Below are 21,004 nucleotides of genomic sequence, written 5' to 3'. Positions count from 1 at the left end.
TCATTATAGCAGAGAAACTGAAATAAAAATCCCCCAAAATTTCCAAACAGAACAAGGGTGTGATATACCAAGCTAACTCCATGCACTGAGAGGTCAGAAGAATAGAAGTATTAAAAAAAAAAAAAAAAAAAAGTCCTTTAAAAGCTAAGGTAGCGAGTGGGTAAAGTGGCCCCAGCTTATGTGGTATTAGGTGATTTGTAGATGAGTCCCCCAGAAACTAGCCTTTTAATGGGCACATGTCTGGGAGTAACTGAGAGCGAAGGAGTGGGTACAAGGCTGGCGCCTCTATCTGTGAGAGGCAAATGAAGGATTTCCCCCATTGCTTGCTAGCCCTGTGCCCCTTACAACAGCTGCCTAGTTTCTGTAACTGTTGAAGGGGTGGAAATGTGCCAGAGCAGTTACGAGAAAGCTACCAAAGGACTAATGTTTAGCACTGGAAGTCATGCAAAGAAAATTATTAGACCTGTTTGGGCCTGGTAGAAAGGAGGAAAAACCTGGGTCTTGAGACTTCCCTCTGTAAAATATAATGGCAAGCTCCCACCTCTGAAAGGCAACTCCTGGTGACAGAAAATGAGCAGCAGGCAGGTTCCAAAGGAGGCCATTACATTAGGAGTAAACCTGACAGTTTCCCACACGGCCCTTGTAGCTCAGAGCCTGTCAAATACAGCCCCCCCACAGGGAACAAACTAGGAGAGAGGCCTGCGGAGTGGGATGTTAACAGCGATCACTGCCATGATCTGCAAATTTTTCAGACCAGCAAAGCCACTTCCCAACTCTTATGTGCCTACAATAGTGTAAAATTGAATCAAAAACTCTATAGTACTAAGGATGACTTATAAGGCTTAAGATCATTCTGCTGCTCTCAGCTGTAAGGGCTCACAGTGGCTTTGCAGATCACAATCTGGGAAACCCAGGTCCTCACTCTGGAGAGCACGACATGCACTTATTTCCCAGGCATGAGAAATTAAGAAGGTGCTGAACTGATGTTTTGTAAGAAATTAAGCCAAAACCTTAAAGCAATAAGTCACCTTTTTTTCTTTCCAAAGAGGGAAAGAAACACCAGGTTGATGTTTGATCCACAACACTTCTTTTCCCCAGCTGAAAAGCCATGCAGAGGTGCCCCAGAGGGCTACTCATGTTTGCTGCTTTTCACTGCAACAGGACTGGGGAAAAGGGGAGCTTTTCATATACCCTCCTGATCATTGCGTGGAGCAGGGAAAGACTATGACTTTAGGGACTTCTGACCAGGAGCTGGGAACACAGTCCTTCCCCTCCACACAACAAATTGCCAAAAGGAGCTGCAAGCAACCACACTCATCCTGGATAGTATCCCAAGAGCTGGGTAACCACAAAGCTAATGAGAGAAAATACACAAGGAAACAAGAATTCCTGTCTGCAGTCCTGAGAGGCCTCTTTCACTGATTATTTCACAGGGGAGAGGGGCCAAACGTTCCCAGCCAGGTCTACAATATAAAACCACAGAAGTTCATCATGTGGCCTTGCCACAGGCAGATCTGAATTTTCCACAGTGGGCACTCAACCAAGCCACGGCCGACTGAATGAAGAACTGAGTTTTGATCTCATGGTGCAACTCTCAGATCTGCAGCAAAGAGCTCTCCTATATGTTCATCCTCCTACCAATATGCAAGACTCCTACTGAAACCTAGCCAGAAAAGACCCACCAGACTATCCAGCCCAATCATAGATGCCACTCTCATGTTGAGGGGGGATACAGATTTAAAGAAACATGATGTATTTCCTAGAGACATTATCTGCTGAGCTCTTGAAAAAAATGTTTTCCAGAATATTTTAAAAAAACTTTAAAAAAAAAAAATTACTCTAATGTAAACAATGACTTATTATCAGCTTTGTAAATCTGCACAGAACAGGTGGACTTAGCAGATGCCCCACCACAGGTCAGCAGAGGCTCAGATGAATGTGGCAACATTTCAGATTCCAGACTGTATCATTTGGTAACATTTTCTAATTACACATAAAAGCTAATAGACCCAAGCACTGTTTAAAATATTTTTTTTCTGAACTTAATCCATTATGATTTCTGCCAGTAGCAAAGAAATAATGTATCTTCTGGAAACTTTCTGCCTTCTCCCTCTTACACATTCAGTATTTCCACTTACATTGTCACCTTCACTCCTCAGTTTCCAGAACGGCTGGATATAAAACCAGGATCCCTCGTTCCCTGCAGCATCCAGAGACACCCGCATAGCATTTTTCTCTAGCAGAGCTGGCAATCTCTTATTGACTGTGAGGTACTTGTTACTTTTTATGTGCAGTAGCTGTGAACAAATAATAATTAAAAAAATCAGTACAGCTGTTGCTTTCTCTCCCTTCAGTCAAAAGAGGAGGTGCAGGCTTTCACACTGTAGTGATTTTTCATAACATACATAAAGAAAAAATAAAACTAGAAGAGAGTTATCAAAGTGTACTGCAGTTTAGGAAAACAGATGCTATATCTCAGACTGAGAGAGAAATGTGTCAGCGATCAATTTTACAGCATATACTACACAGGTAGGGCAAGGGTCCATTAATAGTGTTACCTTCAGGAATTTCATACATTACAGGAAAGTTGTACCACACTTAAGAACATAACTTCTGTCTCATTTATATGTCATGAAGTACAAATTACTTCAGTGATTTAGAAGGAGCTGCACAGCACCTCCATAACACCAGTTTGAAATAAATCTTGAAACTAAAAGATACATATTTACATTCAGATTCTAAACCGCAGCGGCAAAAAAACTACACATGAAATTTATATTATGACATATTATTTAAACACGAATGTGCAGCACTTCTGGTAGGCTTTAAAACAGACAGAAAAACACAATATTGTAAACTTCACCAAGTTCTGTTTACCTGACCCTTGACAATCCAGATTACATTGGTTAGTTTCATTTTCACTGCAACCTTGAAATGAAACAACTGTTTCCTTTCCAGCTCAGAGAGAAGGCAGATGGATTTCAAATACGTTTACCTGTATGACATTGCTGTATTTTACAATTTCGCCCAACAGCTTTCTGTTCTCGCTTTCGTTCTGCTTTTGTTCCAGTTCTGCTGCATGCTGCAAGAGAATTATTATTTCTTTAAACTCTACAAAATCAGTACTGGTATTCAGCTACTGGAACAGAGAGTGTAAAAGGGAAATGGCATCACATTTAAAATGCTTCCTCCAACCTGCAAGCACTACTGCACTGAAAATACTAGCACCCGAATCCTGCTGCACTGTAATTTTCTGAACTATAATCACCCATACCCTGTGTAATGATTCTGGTTTTTTATTACCCAGAATAGAAACTCAGTCACAATTTATGGATCACACATGAGTTGCATACTATTTTAAAAATTTTCAAGCAGGAAAAGTAATTCCAGGTGTTTCACTTCATCCTGAAAGAGGAAAAAGAAGGGCCTATGATTAGCTTCTCCCTGTCACCATTCCTTTTACTTGTTGGGCTTTTAATTGCATACAAATACATTGACTTTATATGTAACAAAACTAGTAGGTCACACATTGCAAAATCAAGGCTAAGCACAATAGTTTGGGTCAGACACAGCCACAGAACAAACTCAGCTCCTAGCTCCAATTACTGTGTAGCTAGCTCCAGCCACACACCAAGTGCCTTCCTTGCTGTTTAACTGGAAGCACTGGCAGCCTCTCCACTGCACTTGAAACTACCAACCAGGTTTGATATGACCCTGTTTTCAGTGTTATGCATTCAATTATAACATCAGGCCAGCTCTTTTTCAGAGACAGAGGAGTTGCTCCATCCACACAGTATTTGATGCAAAACAGAATCTGCCCAATGGTTCAGAGAAGAATCACCTAAACTGAAAGCAAAGACAACTGCAATTCTGAGGAGTTTCTAGATTAAAGCGTTGAAAACATCTCTTTGTCCACCCCTCTGCCTAACTCCTGGAAAGGACTTCTAAAATAATAGCATGATTCAAACCAGGGCCCACTCTTGATTTTAACAACTCTGTTTTTACTCTATAAAACTTCTGAAAGCAATATTTTGCTTATAGCAAAGGCACAACCCCCAGCCCAAAGTAAGATAAAAACCAGGGCAGGGGCAATAAATGCCAGTCAGGAGGTAGGAGAGCTAAGGAGAGCATAAGGTTGCTCTGCTGGAATAATAATATTCATCATGGTGGTTCCCAAGGCACTTGTTATTATTCTTTCCCATTCTATTGTAATTCTACAGCCTGCAGACTGAGATAAGATTACAAATACAGATGTCTCTTACTTGAAGTTTCTTCAGCAGTGCTGCTTCTGTATGGTTTCCTTGTTTGGCTTGCTTGGCTTTCCAGTACTGCTTCTGGGCTGAATATCGGTTCATAGGACACACCTTGAAAAGGCAGTCTGTGGAAGATTGAACGAAGTATTCATAAGTAACATTGAAAGACACTTCCTTCATTTTAAGTGTGCTTTGGTTGGTTCTCTTTTTGCAGAAATGCCTAGATATCAGTGCTTAAGGATTGTCACCAAACAGCTTGATGGCAACGATAACCATAAACAAGGTGGCAGAACATGAGAGTTGAACCTAAAGCCTTCAATACCCCACACATGCCTGCTCCATGCCACCTCTCTGCAACCTTTGTAAAAGTCCCAGGCTGTGAGCCTGCCATATGCAAAACTGCCTGCTGCTTTATTAGCGCTCTTTGCTGCAGCACAACATTACAGATGCACTGTTTGAAGGTATGTGAAACCTTGAAAAAACAGTCCTGCTTTCTGTACGCCATACGTCTGGATGCCCTGCTTCTTCTGGCACTGCTGAAACAAAGGATTGCATAGGCATTCAGCTGCAAGCCACCAAGGAGGTTAACATGGTGTTCGGGTCTACATACTCCTTCACTAGGATTGACTAAAAAAAAAAAAAAAAAAAAATCACAGTAAAAACAACAAAGTGACACAAGCTGAACACCACCACCATCCAACAGACCAGGTGAAAAATGGGTAAGGAGGGAGGGAAGGCCACCCAAGATGAATCGCCCGAGTGGGGTGGCTGTGCAAACAACGCCAGAGGAGGAGGTACACCCTGAGGAGACTGCAGCCAACGGGGGAGCCGCGGAGTAAGAAACGAGGAGCAGAAAAGGAAAGCGAGTCACCAACCCCCATCACCTCCCCACAGGGACCACGTGCGGCAAGGGGGCTGGGGACTGGGAAGGAGGAGAGATGTGTCTGGAGGGAAGCCAAGGGGTGCTTGCCTAAGTGCCTGTTCAATTGTTAGTCTTTATTTCCCAATACAGGAATCAATAATTGAAAGTTAATATTAATTGGCAATAAACTAAATCTTGTGAAATCCCCTGACTCAAGACTTTTTGGGTTTTTTGGGCCAGTGACAGTCCTATAGACTAGAAATATAGGCTCATGATTCATCCAAATCTGACTACTTTTAGAGTGATAAATGATACCTAGTCTTGCATGGTCCCAATCATCAACTGCTGTAAAAGCTAGAGGCTTGACAGACATTTTACTTAGCAAATGTTGGTAAGTGTCCTTTCACACCCCACGTGAATCAACTGGCAAGAGGAAGGGACAGGGAAGTATTAATTAGCAATCAGAGTTTTGTTGCGAGACTAGTAAGAACACACAGGACTGCATGTGTATTACAGTGTGAAACTCTTCCCCAACATGGGTTGCAATTTATAGATGTCAAAGGAGGGTCTGCCCCAAACTATTAGCCCTCCACATTTAACCATCACAGATGGCCAAGCACTCTGAGGACTAATCCACCCCCAGAGAAGAACAACCTCTGAAGAATTTCCTCCCTGCTCCATGTCATGGGCTCAGGAAGGTAAAGATGGGAGGGAAGCCACAGTTCCTACCTGACTCTCAGACACCCAACCACAGCACAAGCTAGAGCCACGTAATAGCAGCAATGTATCCTACTTAGAAGAGGTTTTGCCCCAGGGCTGGATTAAGAATAAAAAGTTCCTCTTCTGATCGCACAACCACGTCTTGCAGGTGCTGACACGCCAGTTTTGCCAGAATCAGCAACGTCACTTCTCTGCTGGTCATCAGGCAACCTTCCCACAGAGCCTCTGCAACACCACTGGAAAGCCACATTGCAGAGAGTGTGGCACAGACAGTGCTCCTCACAAAAACACAGAAAAAGGAAGAGAAAAAGAGGAGAACAAACACACTAGCTCCATGTGAGCAACGTGAAGTGCTTATTTACCACTGCACTCAACACAGTTAATGGCATACACATCACAGCACAGAATTTGAAAACAGCCCTCTCTGCCCTCAGCTCCCCTGCTGCCTTCTGCAAAGAGAGTCCCTTTTCAACAGCACTGTATAGTCACCCTCCTTAGCTCTGTTATCAAAGGTGCTACAATATGAAATAGCAACCACAACATCAACACTAAGTACATGCTCCAGTTACACACTGGATCAATGTGTAGGTGACCCTGTTGAATTTACAAACCTTGCATGTCATTTTTAAATACAGTGTAATCTCATCATTCACCCATTACTGTCACAAAAATGTCAGCAGGGGAAGCTACAGGGAACTATCCCAAAGTCATGGTCTGGGTTTTTAACCACTGAGTCAGGTCAGCAGCAGACAGTTTCTATTTTACGGTGCTGTCCTACTTACTATCTAATTCCCAGAGCAAGTTTAACATCTGCAGTTGCTAACTACCTAGGACTTGTTCCAGCTCTCTAATCCACAACAGCACATGTGGGAAGTCCCATCTATCATACAGGTGATGACAAAAGTTTCCTAACTGCTCCACCGTTATGAGTGGAAATTCAAGTGTCAAACTCACAACCCCTCTCTAGAAGATGCTAGATACCAAGGCAGATCCTATTCTCATTTTCAACACTGTCAATCCAATTGAATTACTCTTTCACACAGGGAGGAAGAGGAGGAGATTTAGCTCTTCTGAGATATCTCCTCCATATATCCCCCAACACACCCATCTCTTCCCAGTCTGCGAGGACTCAGTCAACATGGGTTATGAAAGGCAGGTCCTGCTTGACTAACCTGATCTCCTTCTATGACAAGATGACCCACTTACTGGATGAGGGAAAGGCTGTGGATGTTGTGTACCTGGACTTTAGTAAAGCCTTTGACACAGTCTCCCACAGCATTCTCCTGGAGAAACTGGCTGCTCATGGCTTGAATGGGCATACACTTCGGCAGGTAAAAAACTGGCTGGATGGCCGGGCCCAAAGAGTTGTGGTGAATGGAGGTAAATCTAGTTGGCAGCCGGTCACAAGTGACCGTGACAAGTGATATTCCCCAGGGCTCAGTGTTTGGGCCAGTTCTCTTTAATATCTTTATCAATGATCTGGACGAGGGGATCGAGTGCAGCCTCAGTAAGTTCACAGATGACACCAAGTTGGGTGGGAGTGTTGATCTGCTTGAGGGCAGGAAGGCTCTGCAGAGGGATCTGGACAGGTTGGATTGATGGGCTGAAGCCAACTGTATGAAATTCAACAAGGCCAAGTGCTGGGTCCTGCACTTTGGCCATAACAACCCCACACAATGCTACAGGCTTGGGGAAGAGTGGCTGGAAAGCTGTCTGGTGGAAAAGGACCTGGGGGTGTTGATCAATGGCCAGCTGAATATGAGCCAGCAGTGTGCCCAGGTGGCCAAGAAGGCCAACAGCATCCTGGCTTGTATCAGAAATAGTGTGGCCAGCAGGACTAGGGAAGTGATCATCCCCCTGTACTCAGCACTGGTGAGGCCACACCTCAAGTACTGTGTTCATTGTTGGGCCTCTCACTACAAGAAAGACATTGAGGTGTTGGAAAGAGTCCAAAGGAGGGCAACGAAACTGGTGAAAGGGTCTGAAGAACAAGTCTTATGAGGAACGGCTGAGGGAACTGGGGTTCTTTAGTCTGGAGAAAAGGAGGCTCAGGGGAGGCCTTATTGCTGTCTACAGTACCTGAAAGGAGGTTGTAGCGAGGAGGGTGTTGGTCTCTTCTCCCAGGTAACAAGCAATAGGACGAGAGGAAACGGTCTCAAGTTGCACCAGGGGAGGTTTAGAATGGATATTAGGAAAAATTTCTTCACCGAAAGGGTTTATCAAGCATTGGAACAGTCTGCCCAGGGAAGTGGTGGAGTCACCATCCCTGGAGGGATTCAAAAGATGTGTAGATGTGGTGCTTAGGGATATTGTTTAGTGGTTGACTTGGTAGGGTTAGGTTAATGGTTGGACTCAATGATCTTAAAGGTCCTTTCCAACCAAGAAAATTCTGTGATTCTGTCACTTACTGAAAACACACTACAGCAGGAACACCTCTTGTAACACAACAGGAGAGGGAAGGGAAATCTAGTGTGAAGACTGGCCTTGCCCTTCCTAAGTAAAAATGAACTCTCATTACTTAAAATAAAACAGGCAGCACTCTCTACTACAATCAGGCCCAGCTAAGCACAGCTATCTGATGTTAGTGCTGCCAAAACCACCAAGGTAAGACCGCGCCACGCGTTCCTTCCACCGCCTGCACCCCCAGATACAGCGGTTTGCAACAGTGCTGGCTCTCAAGCCTCTCTCTCTCACATATTGGCCATCATTATACCGTGCTTTTCATTGCATTGCCTCTTCCCTTCACAGCAATTGATCTTCCTCTACTATTTGTAGCAGCAAAGCTTGTTCACACAAAAACACTGCTGGTAGTAGAAGTTTCCTTGGCACTGACCCAAAAGTCCTCACTTATTTGTTCCCTAATCACAGCCCCGAGCTGCTGTTCCTAGGAGAAAGTGTTACAAAGCTTTACCAAAGCAAACTCAGCCACCTTGCAAAGGTGTTTACTTTCATTTCAAAGGGGAACATTTACAATGAGAACTTTATCATACAACCTAGAGTACATAACTCCCAGGTAACTTTTACAATATCCTGGACACCAACAAGGAAAAAAAAAACTATTACAAAACGCTGTGTACTGTTAAATCATACAGTATGTTGTAGGAGATTTTACTTTGAGTATCTGGATTTCAGCTCATAAGACAAAAAGTCCACTATTATTTTCTGTAACAATCTGTAATTAATATGCCTTCTCAGAAGACTTCATGAAACACTTATTTCTCTGAAGTAACAATACCTTCTTTTTATAGGACCAGTCTTAATTTCTCAGTTACTCCCCACACATCCTGCTACTTGAGTGAACACACCACTTCCCATCCTCACGCAGAGTCTCAAAGCACAGTGCTACCACACTGCAGAGAAATGCAAGATGTACATGGAAGTGCAGTCACTACTGTGTGGGTCTGACTCCCAAAGGTGGGTGAATTTTTCCTAATGATAGTTCTCAAAGAAAAGGAAATGTAGAGCAGGGGCTAGATAACCTCAGCCACCACACAGCTCCATCTGTAGCCATGCTGCACAACTCAGCTCTGCTGACTTCCAGTCTAGCGCTCTAGAAGTTGAATTACCAAGAACTTTTTTAAAATCAGTATTATTTCAATTGTATTTTCTTGAATTTATAGACTAAAAAAAAATCATATTCTTTGTTTCCAGACCAGCTTTTCCCTGTTATATTTTTAAGACCTCAGATACATTAAAAATAGGTCATCTCATTATTTTTTTGGGGGTTTTTTTCCTACTTACTTTTATTAGAGTAACAATAGGATACTATATAAATTCAAGCTTTGTGGTCCTAAACATCAGGGGAGGGGAAAAAAGCAGTGCCTGCCCTAGAGAAAATATAGTTTAGATAAACAGGAAAAAAAAACAGAAACTGAGGCATAAGATGATAAAGCAACCTTCCAGCACACACAGTAGATCAAAAGCTCAGCCCTCCTGGAGGTCAGTCTAGCAGCCACTCCTGAGACAGACCATCTCTTCTAACTTCTCCAGACATTCTCAGATAGTCCTAGTTCCTAACTCATTACTTAACAGAGTTTTACATAAATGCTTCTCTTCCTGAGGACATTAATTAACTAGGCACTATCAAAGGTAAACAAATAGCTTTAAAGCATTTGCGTAAAAGTATCAGCCACTACTAAACTTTCATGTGTTCAGCTTCTGCAGTTTCATCAGTTTTCTCCTACCCACAAAATCTTCCAGGCAAAATTTCAATTACTTGTGTACAAAGTGAAGATGGAGAAAATGAGAAACATTGCCCACCCCAGCCCACACACACATTTTTAAAACAATAAAGATCACTTCAAGTTTTCTTTACAAAATGGAAAAAAGGGGAGGCTCTCCCTCGTCACACTCCAGGCTTAACCTCCTACACTACACCTGGGCTTATTAGAAAGTAAGAAAATATGACAAATTATCAGTGCTGCGACACATATTAATTACTTATTTTATGGGGAAAAAAATGACATTTATGAATAAGAACATCAAAAGATGGAACGCAGCAACTCCCAGAGTGTGGGAGATGATCCACAGAGGACGCACTCAGGACCAGACTGAGTGTCTGCCTGAGCCTGAGGATGTGCACAAAATGCCTGTCTTCAAAAAGGCGATAGCGGGTGGAACAACCACACACAGCACATCTTCTGAGCAGAAAGCAACTACACTCAGGAAGTCTGAAAAGGAAAATAACTCATATTATGCCTTTTAAATGTTTCTTGATGGATAAAGATGGCTTAGAACAATATTTGTCAGATGCTTTCTCTCCCTGCCTCCCCTCCACTTTTTTTTTTTTTTTAAGTGTTAGAAATTCAGCTCTTGCCCATCATGGAAGATTTCTGTGATTTGCAGAACTAGAGAAATTATCACATGGCTTTACTTAAACCAGCAGGCTGACAAATGGGTAAGTGGAAGCGACAGGGCTATTAAATCACAGTGTGTACAAATCTATGTGTTTTGAAAAAAATAGAGAAAGGTAAAAAAGAGCTGAAGTAAGAACGGAAAGAGAGGAATGTGAGGGAGCAAGGAGTGGGGCAATGACAAGTCCTAAGGAGGACAACTGAAAAAGCGAGCAGGAGTCTGAGAAGAAAATGAAAACAATCATGGAACTGAGAGAAACAAGAAGAAAACAGAAGGACAAAACTATGTAGGAGAAGGCAAGTAAAAAGGAAAATGGCAGATGGCAGAGGAAAGAGTAGGAGGAGGAAAGGAGAGAGTTCAGAGGAACGTAATGGAAGGGAGAGAAGAGGAAAGAACAATGTCAGAAAAAGCTTAGAACAGACTAAAAATTGAGAGACAGGCAAGAGGAGGATATATAGGAACTCAAACATCACCTTCATTGCAGATGCCTCAAGAAAAAGGGGTATAAAATGTAGGGAAGTTTAAATCAGTTTAAGAACTTACGTCATTTAACATTTAAAATAGAAGCGAGACTTGTGCTCCTTTTTCAGAACCACTAAATTTGCCCAACAAGCAGGTCTTATCTGTGCTATTTTACACCTTGGAAGCTGTAAGTGTTTCCCACTGGAGATATCAGCATCAAGCTGAAGTGTGTTTAAGGTCACAGTCTAAGGAAACTTGCAGTTCTGTTGCTCACGATGTGGCTTTTCTTCAGAGGTACAGGACTTCTGGCACACATTGTGCTTCCTAATCCCTGTGAACCTGGCCCTGCAGCAGGGTAAGCATTTCCATCATGACACTAAGTGCTTTAGCTCTCGTGAACTTCAGTTAGAATTACGACAAGAAGCACCTGGCTTGATCAGTCCCTTAAATTCAACTGCAAAATAGTAAATGCCTTTTTTTTTTTTTCCAACAGACTCCAGGAAACACATCTGGGACCAAATTCTGCCCTCCTTTGCACTGATGCAAATCTGGATATGCACATTGATGAGCACAGAGCCACTCCAGGTTCATTCCAGTGTGACTAAAGGGGAAATCTGGACCACAGTTTCTTTATATGGACACAAAATGAAAAGCAACAGCAGCTTCCCTCAGCTTAACGATACTCCATTTTGTAGGATGTTCTGAAACAACTAGAATAGCTACCACCCACTCAAAAAAAAAAAGAAAGTAAACACATAACAAAAACGAAACTGCTATTTTGAGACACTTCTTTACATAGGCTTTCAGTTCAGTCCAACAGCTTAGTACCTAAATTTGATCTCTGAGTGAACTCTGTAGGAGGGATACAAGTAGTTACAAAACCATAATCCTTTTTTCTTTTCTGTTGGATAAATAGTTGATAAAATATTACCAAAAAAGAGCAAACATAGTCCTCTGATGTTAATTTTCAGAGTCAGTCCTTGGAATATAAACATCTTGTTAGAAACATGCCTTTCTCATACTTCTTTGACTCTTAGGTCATGCTCTAACCTCAAATCAACGCCAGTTCGGCTATCAGTGATAAAAACATTGTAAACCATACAGACAGCAGTTCCTATTACTAAAGAGGCCCTACTCTTCCTGCTGTTACATGCTATTTTTAGTTGCTTATGTCTAATCACTCAATTAATCATTCATGCCTAAGTTGTCTTCTTATGTCAAGAACCTACTTAAAGCAGTTTTTGTTTGTTCTATTAACTTTTCTGTTTTAATTGAATGCTATTTCCCAGAAGATTCTTGGGGGGAAAAATATTGGGTTTGCTTACGTTTCTTGGTTATAAGAACAACATTTAGCAACTCTTTTGCCTCAGTGCTCTTAAGCAGAGCTAAGAAATTTAACAAAGGATTTTGGTTGCTCTTGAAATACAGACACCTCTGTGGTACCAGGCACTAAATCCGAATTAGACAGCAAGTTTCTGCTGTGTTCTCAGCAAAACCCCTGCTATTCCCACATTTAGAATTTGACTTGTAATATGAAGGAGAAAACAACCAAATGATGGCTTTATCTTTGCTGCAGCCCTTCTCCTGAATGCCACTTGATTACACAAACCTGAAGCAGCAGGAAAATGCTATTAGATGCGGCCCCTAACAATATAGCCATGATATTATAGCATGGTGGGTTGCATCAATTATGGTGACAAAACTCACTTTTTCACTAATTTAGCCTCTTCTACAGATGTTGCAGTTCATCCAAATTCACATGCTACCACAATGATAGCAACAGCTAAGCAAGCCACTTCAAAATTAAGTCAGATATGGGTGCACCCTAAAACAGAAAGAGGTAAGGAGTAACAGGAAGAGAGGCTGCTGAAGCCAAAACGAGCTAAGAGGCAGCAGTGAGGAGGAGCAGGAAAGTAGCTAGTAACAAGTTTTGGGGTAGGGAGGGAAATGGAGGAGATCCCCAAGAAGTGGAGGATCTGAGTGAAAGAAAAGGAAAGGTTAGATGCTGTGGGGAAGAGGGAGCAGAAGCAACTAGAGATAAAGGGATGTGTTATGCAAGCAACAGAGGTTGCAATAAGGAACAGAGCCAAAACTGTCTACAACTAATAGAAAACATTCCCCTGCAGAAGCTGGGATATAACTCAGGAGTACAGTCCTTGCATTTCCCCAGCAGCAGAAAACAGCTGTATGTCTTGTCTGTGTCTCACCCCCTTTTGACATCTGATCTATGTACGTGTACTACTGCCAGCACTGATGGCATGCCATTAGCGCTGAGAGTTCAACAACCTTGCACCCTGGATCAAAGTGCCCAGACCTTCCTAAGGCTGATGAAATCACCTGTTTTTTTTAAAAAAAAAACCTCTACACGGAACACTATCAACTTTTTCCTTCTTTGCCTTTTCAAGTTAGGAAAGAACATCACAGAACTGCGATAAAAGAACTCTACTGTACTGAAGTTATAAAATCAAGCCCTCAAACATTAGACAATGAAAAAATTAAGGTTGTCTTTTTAACCTCTGTTCAGCTCCTTGATTGTAGACATTTGGATGTATTCTGCAATTACACTATCACATGGAAATCTTTTCTAGTGACCCCTGTCTCATCTAGAAACCTGGATGTGTTCTGCTTTGGGAACACATCAGGGTGGTGAAGCGACAGAAATACTGTCCAAAGAATCTCCACCTTAAATTTTGTGCAACCTGGAAGCTGTGGATTAAACACTTATTTGCAGGCAGTGAGAGGATGAAATCACAATTAGGTAGCCTGAAAGCCACAATGGAGAACTAGATGCTATCCCCTCCTCTGCTATAAAGTTATTCTATGACATCACACAAGTGACTAAAAGTTATTACTATTAGTTTCTAAGTGTACATCCTCACTTTCCAAGATCTGCCAATGTGCTGAATGCTTACAGCTGGAACTTGAACCAATTGCTGACGTTTCCTGAATATATAATGGAAAAAAATCTTGAGTACTCTGGAAAAGCAGAACTTCAGTCTCTCAATGTTTTAAATGCAACTTTTTTGCAATAATAGCATATGCATCCTACAGCATAATAAACACTGGAAATAAAATAATAAGGTTAAGAATGTCAGTGCAACCCCTTGAGATAGATACATGCAGCCATGCAACACATTTCCCTTGCTCTAAACCAGGCAAACCATAACTGTCTTTATCTCATAACAGGTATAAACCCAAGCCCATTTAAGCCAAAAGAGGTCTGGATCAGGCTAGTAAGGCTCTACTTTGGCATGGCTAGAGCCAATGGCTTAAGTCAAGTACAAACAAGACTGAGAGGTTTTATTTCCTCCCCTGCATATATAAACACACAGAACTTCTGATACCACAGGAGTATTTTTTAGCATTCAAGAAGTAGAAACTGCATGTGGTCAGTGCATTTTTATTTTTTCCAATAAGCAAAACAGCAGAATTGTCCAAATCTACAAGGTCATGTCTAAAAGTTGAGAAAAATCAGATACGGTTTTAAGCAAAAGCAAAACAAAAAGCTGACAAAATATTTGAGGGTAGTCCTTAAAATGCTGTCCTATTTTTTAAACAAATAAACAAACCAGCAGCTCAAGTAGTTTTGAACCTCATGAGCTTGTTTCCCATTTACAGTAAGAGCAGGGCTGGAGCAAGGAGCTGGTCACACAGTGGGGGATCAGCGTTCAGTGTACAGAACAGAGCAACCAACTCTTGGGACTACAAGAAAATGAGTCCCTTTCCCCATGTTTTCCACGTACCCCTCATGCCTTTGCTGATTTGGTATTTAGTTCTCAAAATCTGTCATTCACATTCCAGTTTGAAACTTCGGCAATGTGTTCACAAACCATGAACGCATCTTACCATATGTCCGGTAAGGCAAAGTGCCCAAGGAGTTAGAACATGCATCAATTGGTCATGAAAAAAAAAATTATCCCCAGTTACTGACCTCTGAACTTCTTTGGAGGATTAGCAAGGTCACCTGCCTCTGGCTGAACCACACACCGGTCATCCACTAACCTAGAAAAACAAAAGTTATGATACTTACTAAAACATGCATTTGACATCAGTGTATATAAATGTAGAGACACACCTGTCACACCATAGATACAGAAGCTTACACATTCCTCCAATTTAACTCAAAAAATACCTTGGGAATTCCATTATTCAGTTACTAAGCATAACCAAGATAAGAAAACTCTACATTTTTCTTCAAGAAAGAGGATTTCTTCTATTGCACTAAATTATGGCCTGTTTCAGATCCCACTTCATTCAAATCCCTTTTGTTACACCCTGTACATTGATGTTACTTGTAAAATTATTGTTTTCTTTCATTAGAACCCATTAACCCTTAAGCAGAAACAGTTTGTTTTTCTGCAGCTGTCAAATTTTCACAGCCATTACCCTAGGGCATAATCCAAAATTCATCAAAATCAAGAGAGAGACTCTGAGACACTTAAATGAGCCCTGGAAAAAGACCTCAAAGAAAAATGTTGGGAAGGCACACGTGCATCTGATCCGAGAAAGAACATTTAAAGCACTGCAGGTTAGACTGGCCCTACGCCTGCAAGCTGTCCTATGCTTGCGGATTCCTGCATCCCCACTGAGGACGTTTAAGGGGACGCACAGTAAGCAGCCCTCACATGGGTACCAGAGTATATGTGGATCTGCTTACACGATCAGGACATGCAGGGGGGTTTCTCCAGTGACTTGCTGTTTCCTAACACTGTTTTATCTAGAATTTGAACCTAGAATCCAACAAAGCACCTTGGATTCTAGTCTTTAAACATTCTGCTGTTCTTCTTCACCATTTTCAATCTTTTTCCTCTGAGGAGGCATGTGGAATTAAGATTCAGCTCCAATCAAAACTCACATAGGCACATTTTCCTTTGCTAAAAGGTATAAGCATTTATTTAATCCACAGCAGAAAATCTAAATAACAGATCAAATATATTTCTCACAATATTTTAGAAGTTAAATAAACAATAAAATTCGAAAATATTATAAGCCCCACTTAGAAGAAAAAAAAATCGTTAATCTTATCGCAAAACTTCCTAAACATAAATTCAGCTTCCCTTCAGGAAGCATCCTGTAAATAATCTGCCTGTTTCAAACAATTATTCAGGAAAATCATGTTTAAGGAGACACTACTGCCCTGCCACTTCACAACAACAGTCTTAGCAGCATTTTCTGTGGGAAATTGCCAGAAAAAGCACAATTTGGGTTCAGCCAAATTACACAATAGATGCATTCAGTTTTCACACAAGTTGGTGAATGCTTCACACCTAGCCACACTTCAAAGTTTTTGGAACTCGCATAAGTATTTGTAAACTATCGCTTTGTATGCTGAAATTACAGCTTTTTTAATTGTTTCCATTTTCCTCAGTAAAAAAATTTCTACTTTTCTGATTCAATAAAAACAGCTATTGCATCTTGATTTGGCCTTTTTACAGTGTTTAGTTTTTATCTCAACCACTCATATTTTATTTTAAAGCTCCATAAACAGCTTTAATCTTTTTAATGTTATTTTCACGGTAGCAAGTGCAGCAAGACTGATCCCCCAGCATGCCCATGAATTTTCTGCCCTAGCAAGCTGACCACTGACAAGCTGCACAGTGTGGCTGTGGTTCCCAGAAATAGAAGCAAAAAATGATAGAGAGTTTTGGAAGTCAGCAGCTCGGATCTCATAACATACTTGGATGCAAATGTGAGGTGTTGGTGAGTAAGGAGAATTGAAGTAACAGTTCCAGGACCAGGCAGAGGACCTGCCACGGCTTTATGGAGTTGTGTTTTTCACAGTCTAGGTTAGGCCAGGCTTAGTAAGAACAAAGTGAGGTTTGGAAAGCAGGACTTTCAGTCAGTCCTGCAAGATGCACTCTGTCTATCATCTAATGGGCCAAAGCTTCCTATAAATAGCACCTAAAACCTGGAGTCACAGAAGAAACAGGGCTCGAAAGGACTACCTTAACAGAAGCTTTGGCAAAGGCTTTTAATGCCAAACAGTACTGCTTCCTCCACAAAATCCCTCAAAGGCTTTCCGAACGAACCCATAAGGTTCGTTCCACTGTCAGGCTGGAGGATGGTATGTTGGAAGTTGAGCTTAATTCACAAAGAACATCTTGTGTTCCTTGGTGACAATTTGTGTACCCTCATGGCAATTGGAACTGTGGATGAAATGCAAAACTTTCATCACGGTGCCACATCACCGTAACAAAAGCCATACAGAAAACAAGGTGTTGGTGCTGAGAAAAACAAACAAGATCCCGCACACTCTCTGAGCAGGTTAGCTGCAGTGTTCTAACATGTTAGACTTCCAAGGCTCAGAAAATAGACATTAAACAATTCATATCAATCACTTTCATTTAAGCATTCTCTAAAGGCAGAAAGATAAGGACCATAAACGAGTTCTGCACTCATTAGGAACCAAAGACATCAGACAAGACAAAGTAGAAAGGAACTGCTGCTACTCCCATCCTATGGACATGAAATGATAGCACAGAAAAATTAATTGACATGTGGCAGGACAGAGGCATGACAGACCAGAATCATCATCTCCTGAGCCCCTGCTCAGTGCCTCAGCTTCTGACACCTTTGTTTCTTACAAAGTACCTTACAACACAGGACAAAAATCTGAATAAAGAATTGCTTTGTCTATATAGCAGTCTTCCAACAACTTAATCCCCAAAATTTCCATATAATGACATTCATCCTGTATTCCAGCAGTATGACCTTCAAAGAGTTCGGTAGCTACTTGTTTACTGTGGAGCTGCTTGTTACAGTAGCGTAGTGAGAGCCGAGCTGCGTATTGCACACGATGCAAGACTTCAGCCTGTTCTGTAGACCAGAACAGAAGAGGCTCTTCAACCACAGACCGCTTCCTCTGCTATACAATTCAAAATATTCAAATCCCACTTTTTATACTCAACCAAAAGGCAGCTATTGGTTTGCTACTGAAGCCTGCTAGGTGGCTGCATTAAACAACCAGTAATTCACGACCTTTGTAACCTGCAAACAACCCATTTGAGATGTGTGAAACCGAACAACAGGCTTGACTACAAAAGGTCCTGGGCACCTGCAGCTTTTGTCACACCACAGCACAGCATGTTTTAAGATCACTCACTTGCTGGTTTGCATAGGAGGTCAAGGTGCACCAGACAAGACTTTTCTGATAAAGGCACAATTTACTACATTATATCATCAAATTTGCTAGCTATTTAAAGACTGATCTAAATTATTATGCCAATATTCAAGCCACTTTATCATCAAAGAAGCTTTGGCAAACTTCAAAGGGTTTAATTCTTCAGCTGGACTGCAGACAATACTGCTTTGTGCCCTCCGTTGTCATTCAGTACCTGGCAGATACAACACGACTGCATTTCAGTTTTTCACATGTTGGCGGCATATAAATGACAAAGGTGTTCCCTGCACATCTATGATATGATTGTGTGATATGCACATGTACGATATGAGGAAACGGCCTCAAGTTGTGCCAGGGGGGGTTTAGATTGGATATCAGGAAAAATTTCTTCACCAAAAGGGTTATCAAGCATTGGAAAAGGCTGCCCAGGGAAGTGATGGAGTCACCATCCCTGGAGGTATTTAAAAGACATGTAGTTGTGGTGCTTAGGGACATGGTTCAGTGGTGGACTTGGCAGGGCTAGGTTAATGGTTGGACTTGGTGATCTTAAAGGTCCTTTCCAACCAAAGTGATTCTATGATTTTTATTTGTGCATGTCCTGCCCTGAACACAATAAATATCTGGTTTACACTGCCTCCAAGTAATTGTTGCAGCGCTGTGGTAATTAAGTTGTACAGTCGTTCACTGGTGCCTAAGATAAATCATCAGAAAAGTCAAAATAATAATTACAGTCCTGGACTTTACGCATATCCCTTTGTATTCAGTAATTGCAGAATTATGGTCTGAAAGCAACAACGTTCATGGGACTGCTTGTCTTAGATGCCCAGTCATTCAGCCACTAAAGCCAGGGAAAGTTTTTCCACTCGTGGCAGGGAAAGCAAGGGCAGTTCCTCACCATGCCACCACACGAAGCCAACCTCACAGACTACCGGGTATTTAAGCCTTTAAGACCTCATGCTACAGTGTACAAAGCCACATTAAACAAGAATTGAAACTATCTAAAACAATGCCTAGGAGTTAAGGTGTGCTTCTCAGCTGAGGTAGGGGAAAAAAGTAAAGGCAGCTTTCAACTCTCTGTTAGCATTAGCCACGATAGTGCCCCACATCACGGGAAGTGGTCAAAGCACGAACCTGTACAGAGTCCTGCACCTATCTTCCTCTCCCTTCATTTCCCCCCATCATTTGGTGGGGTTAAATCTGTCCTTTCTCACCACATGCAAAGCCAAACATGCGTATAAGCATTCAATTTAGTAATATCTTGCAGCAATGAATTCCACGCATAAGGTGGCACCTGTGTAAACGTATTTACAAGCAGTTTCAAATATAGTGCCTCTTGTTTTTGATGTTTCAGCAATAAAAGGACAGGATCAACTTCTCCCAATACTATTTATCATTTGTATTCAAAACTTGCCTAATATAAGCAATTTCAAACAGTTTCTAATATGGCTCCACTCCCTGGGCACTTGGCAGAAGCAGGGAAACAAATAACTTGCAGGAATTCCCACTAAATCTTTCTACCAGGTAGAGCAGCCAGCCTTTGTAGGGACTTTCACCGAATGAAAAAACAGAACGAGTTTGTGAAGAACCAGTGGGGACTCACTGTGGATTTGGGGAAACAGGAGGAAGGATGCACTGATGGGAGGAGCAGGACTAAGCGGTGGCAGTATAACTGATAAGGCAGGTATGTTGGCAGAGAAGACTAATGGTATCTGGGTTTACAGGTATGAATCATATATGCTGGATGAGCCTTCATGCCCTACAAGCTCCTCTGATTACCTAACACAGGCTAAAGGTAAATACACCAAAGGTTTCTAGGAACTTGCAGATGTCGCATGAGGGTCAAGGAATAGTTGTATAGCAATAATCCTAGAAAAACTGTTCACAATGATGAGTTATTTGAAATTTACTACTGAGATACAGCTGCATTCTGGAAGAACAAAAACCAATGTAAAAAAAAATAGGAAAGGAATGATGATGTATTTCATGAATTTTAGGGCTCTCTCATAAGATGCTTTCTAGATTGCCCAAGAAAGCAGCCATATCATATTTATTTATCCTAGCTTTGTGCCTTCAATTCAAAAAAAATCTTCGCAAAATGTATTTTGTGTCTTCCTACCAACAGACTTCCACTTTTCATAGCCAATATTATTAAGCAAAACAATACCTAAACAAACACAGAAGACAAAACACAAGCACACAGACTCTCTCATACATGTAACTACACATATATGCATGTGTGTGTGTAACTTGTTAAAAATACAAGACTCAGCTACTGATGTCTAACTAGTACAATACATGGGGATGAGCAGAACTCAGCTTAGTACTCTTTACACATATGTAGAGTATTTTACTCCTCAAAAAGCTGAATAAGCTAAGCTAGAGGCAATGTGGTCAATCTAAGACACTCTCTCAGTCACTCAGCTTTTACTCTCCTAACGGTATCATCATTTCACTGATTTTCTGAGCAGCATAAGGCCTGACAGCAGCAGGAAGAAGGGGCAATGTTGACAACAGACATCAGCAAGAGGAGCTGGACATTTTAATTGCCAATGGAGCTAAGCAGTATCTTTGTTCAACATCAGTTCACAAATCGTGCTGAGGTTGCAACCCAAAGACATATAACCTCAACACCCCCTCGTGAACAAAGGACCAGCCGTCAAAGCCTCCCTTCCTTTGCTCCTCAGACATCCCTTCACATACACAACCCCCTTATCAGGAACACTCCTCCAGAGC

At 41.6% G+C, this 21,004-nt stretch overlaps 1 protein-coding gene across 1 annotated transcript in view; it reads right to left on the bottom strand.

The window, feature by feature from the left end:
* Positions 1 to 21,004, bottom strand: part of ITPR2 (inositol 1,4,5-trisphosphate receptor type 2) — a 268,093-nt gene that overhangs the window by 216,266 nt on the left and 30,823 nt on the right. The window contains exons 2-5 of the mRNA XM_068402385.1: positions 15,083 to 15,153; positions 4,263 to 4,378; positions 2,996 to 3,082; positions 2,139 to 2,297 (exon numbers count right to left, since the gene is read on the bottom strand). Coding sequence (XP_068258486.1) covers positions 2,139 to 2,297; positions 2,996 to 3,082; positions 4,263 to 4,378; positions 15,083 to 15,153 — 433 coding nt within the window. The remainder of the gene's footprint in view (positions 1 to 2,138; positions 2,298 to 2,995; positions 3,083 to 4,262; positions 4,379 to 15,082; positions 15,154 to 21,004) is intronic.

The sequence above is a fragment of the Nyctibius grandis genome, chromosome 5 (assembly GCF_013368605.1).
Source record: "Nyctibius grandis isolate bNycGra1 chromosome 5, bNycGra1.pri, whole genome shotgun sequence".
Classification (NCBI taxonomy): domain Eukaryota; kingdom Metazoa; phylum Chordata; class Aves; order Nyctibiiformes; family Nyctibiidae; genus Nyctibius; species Nyctibius grandis.
The sequence above is the reverse complement of the archived record's forward strand: the minus strand, read 5'-3'. Positions and strand labels throughout refer to the sequence as shown.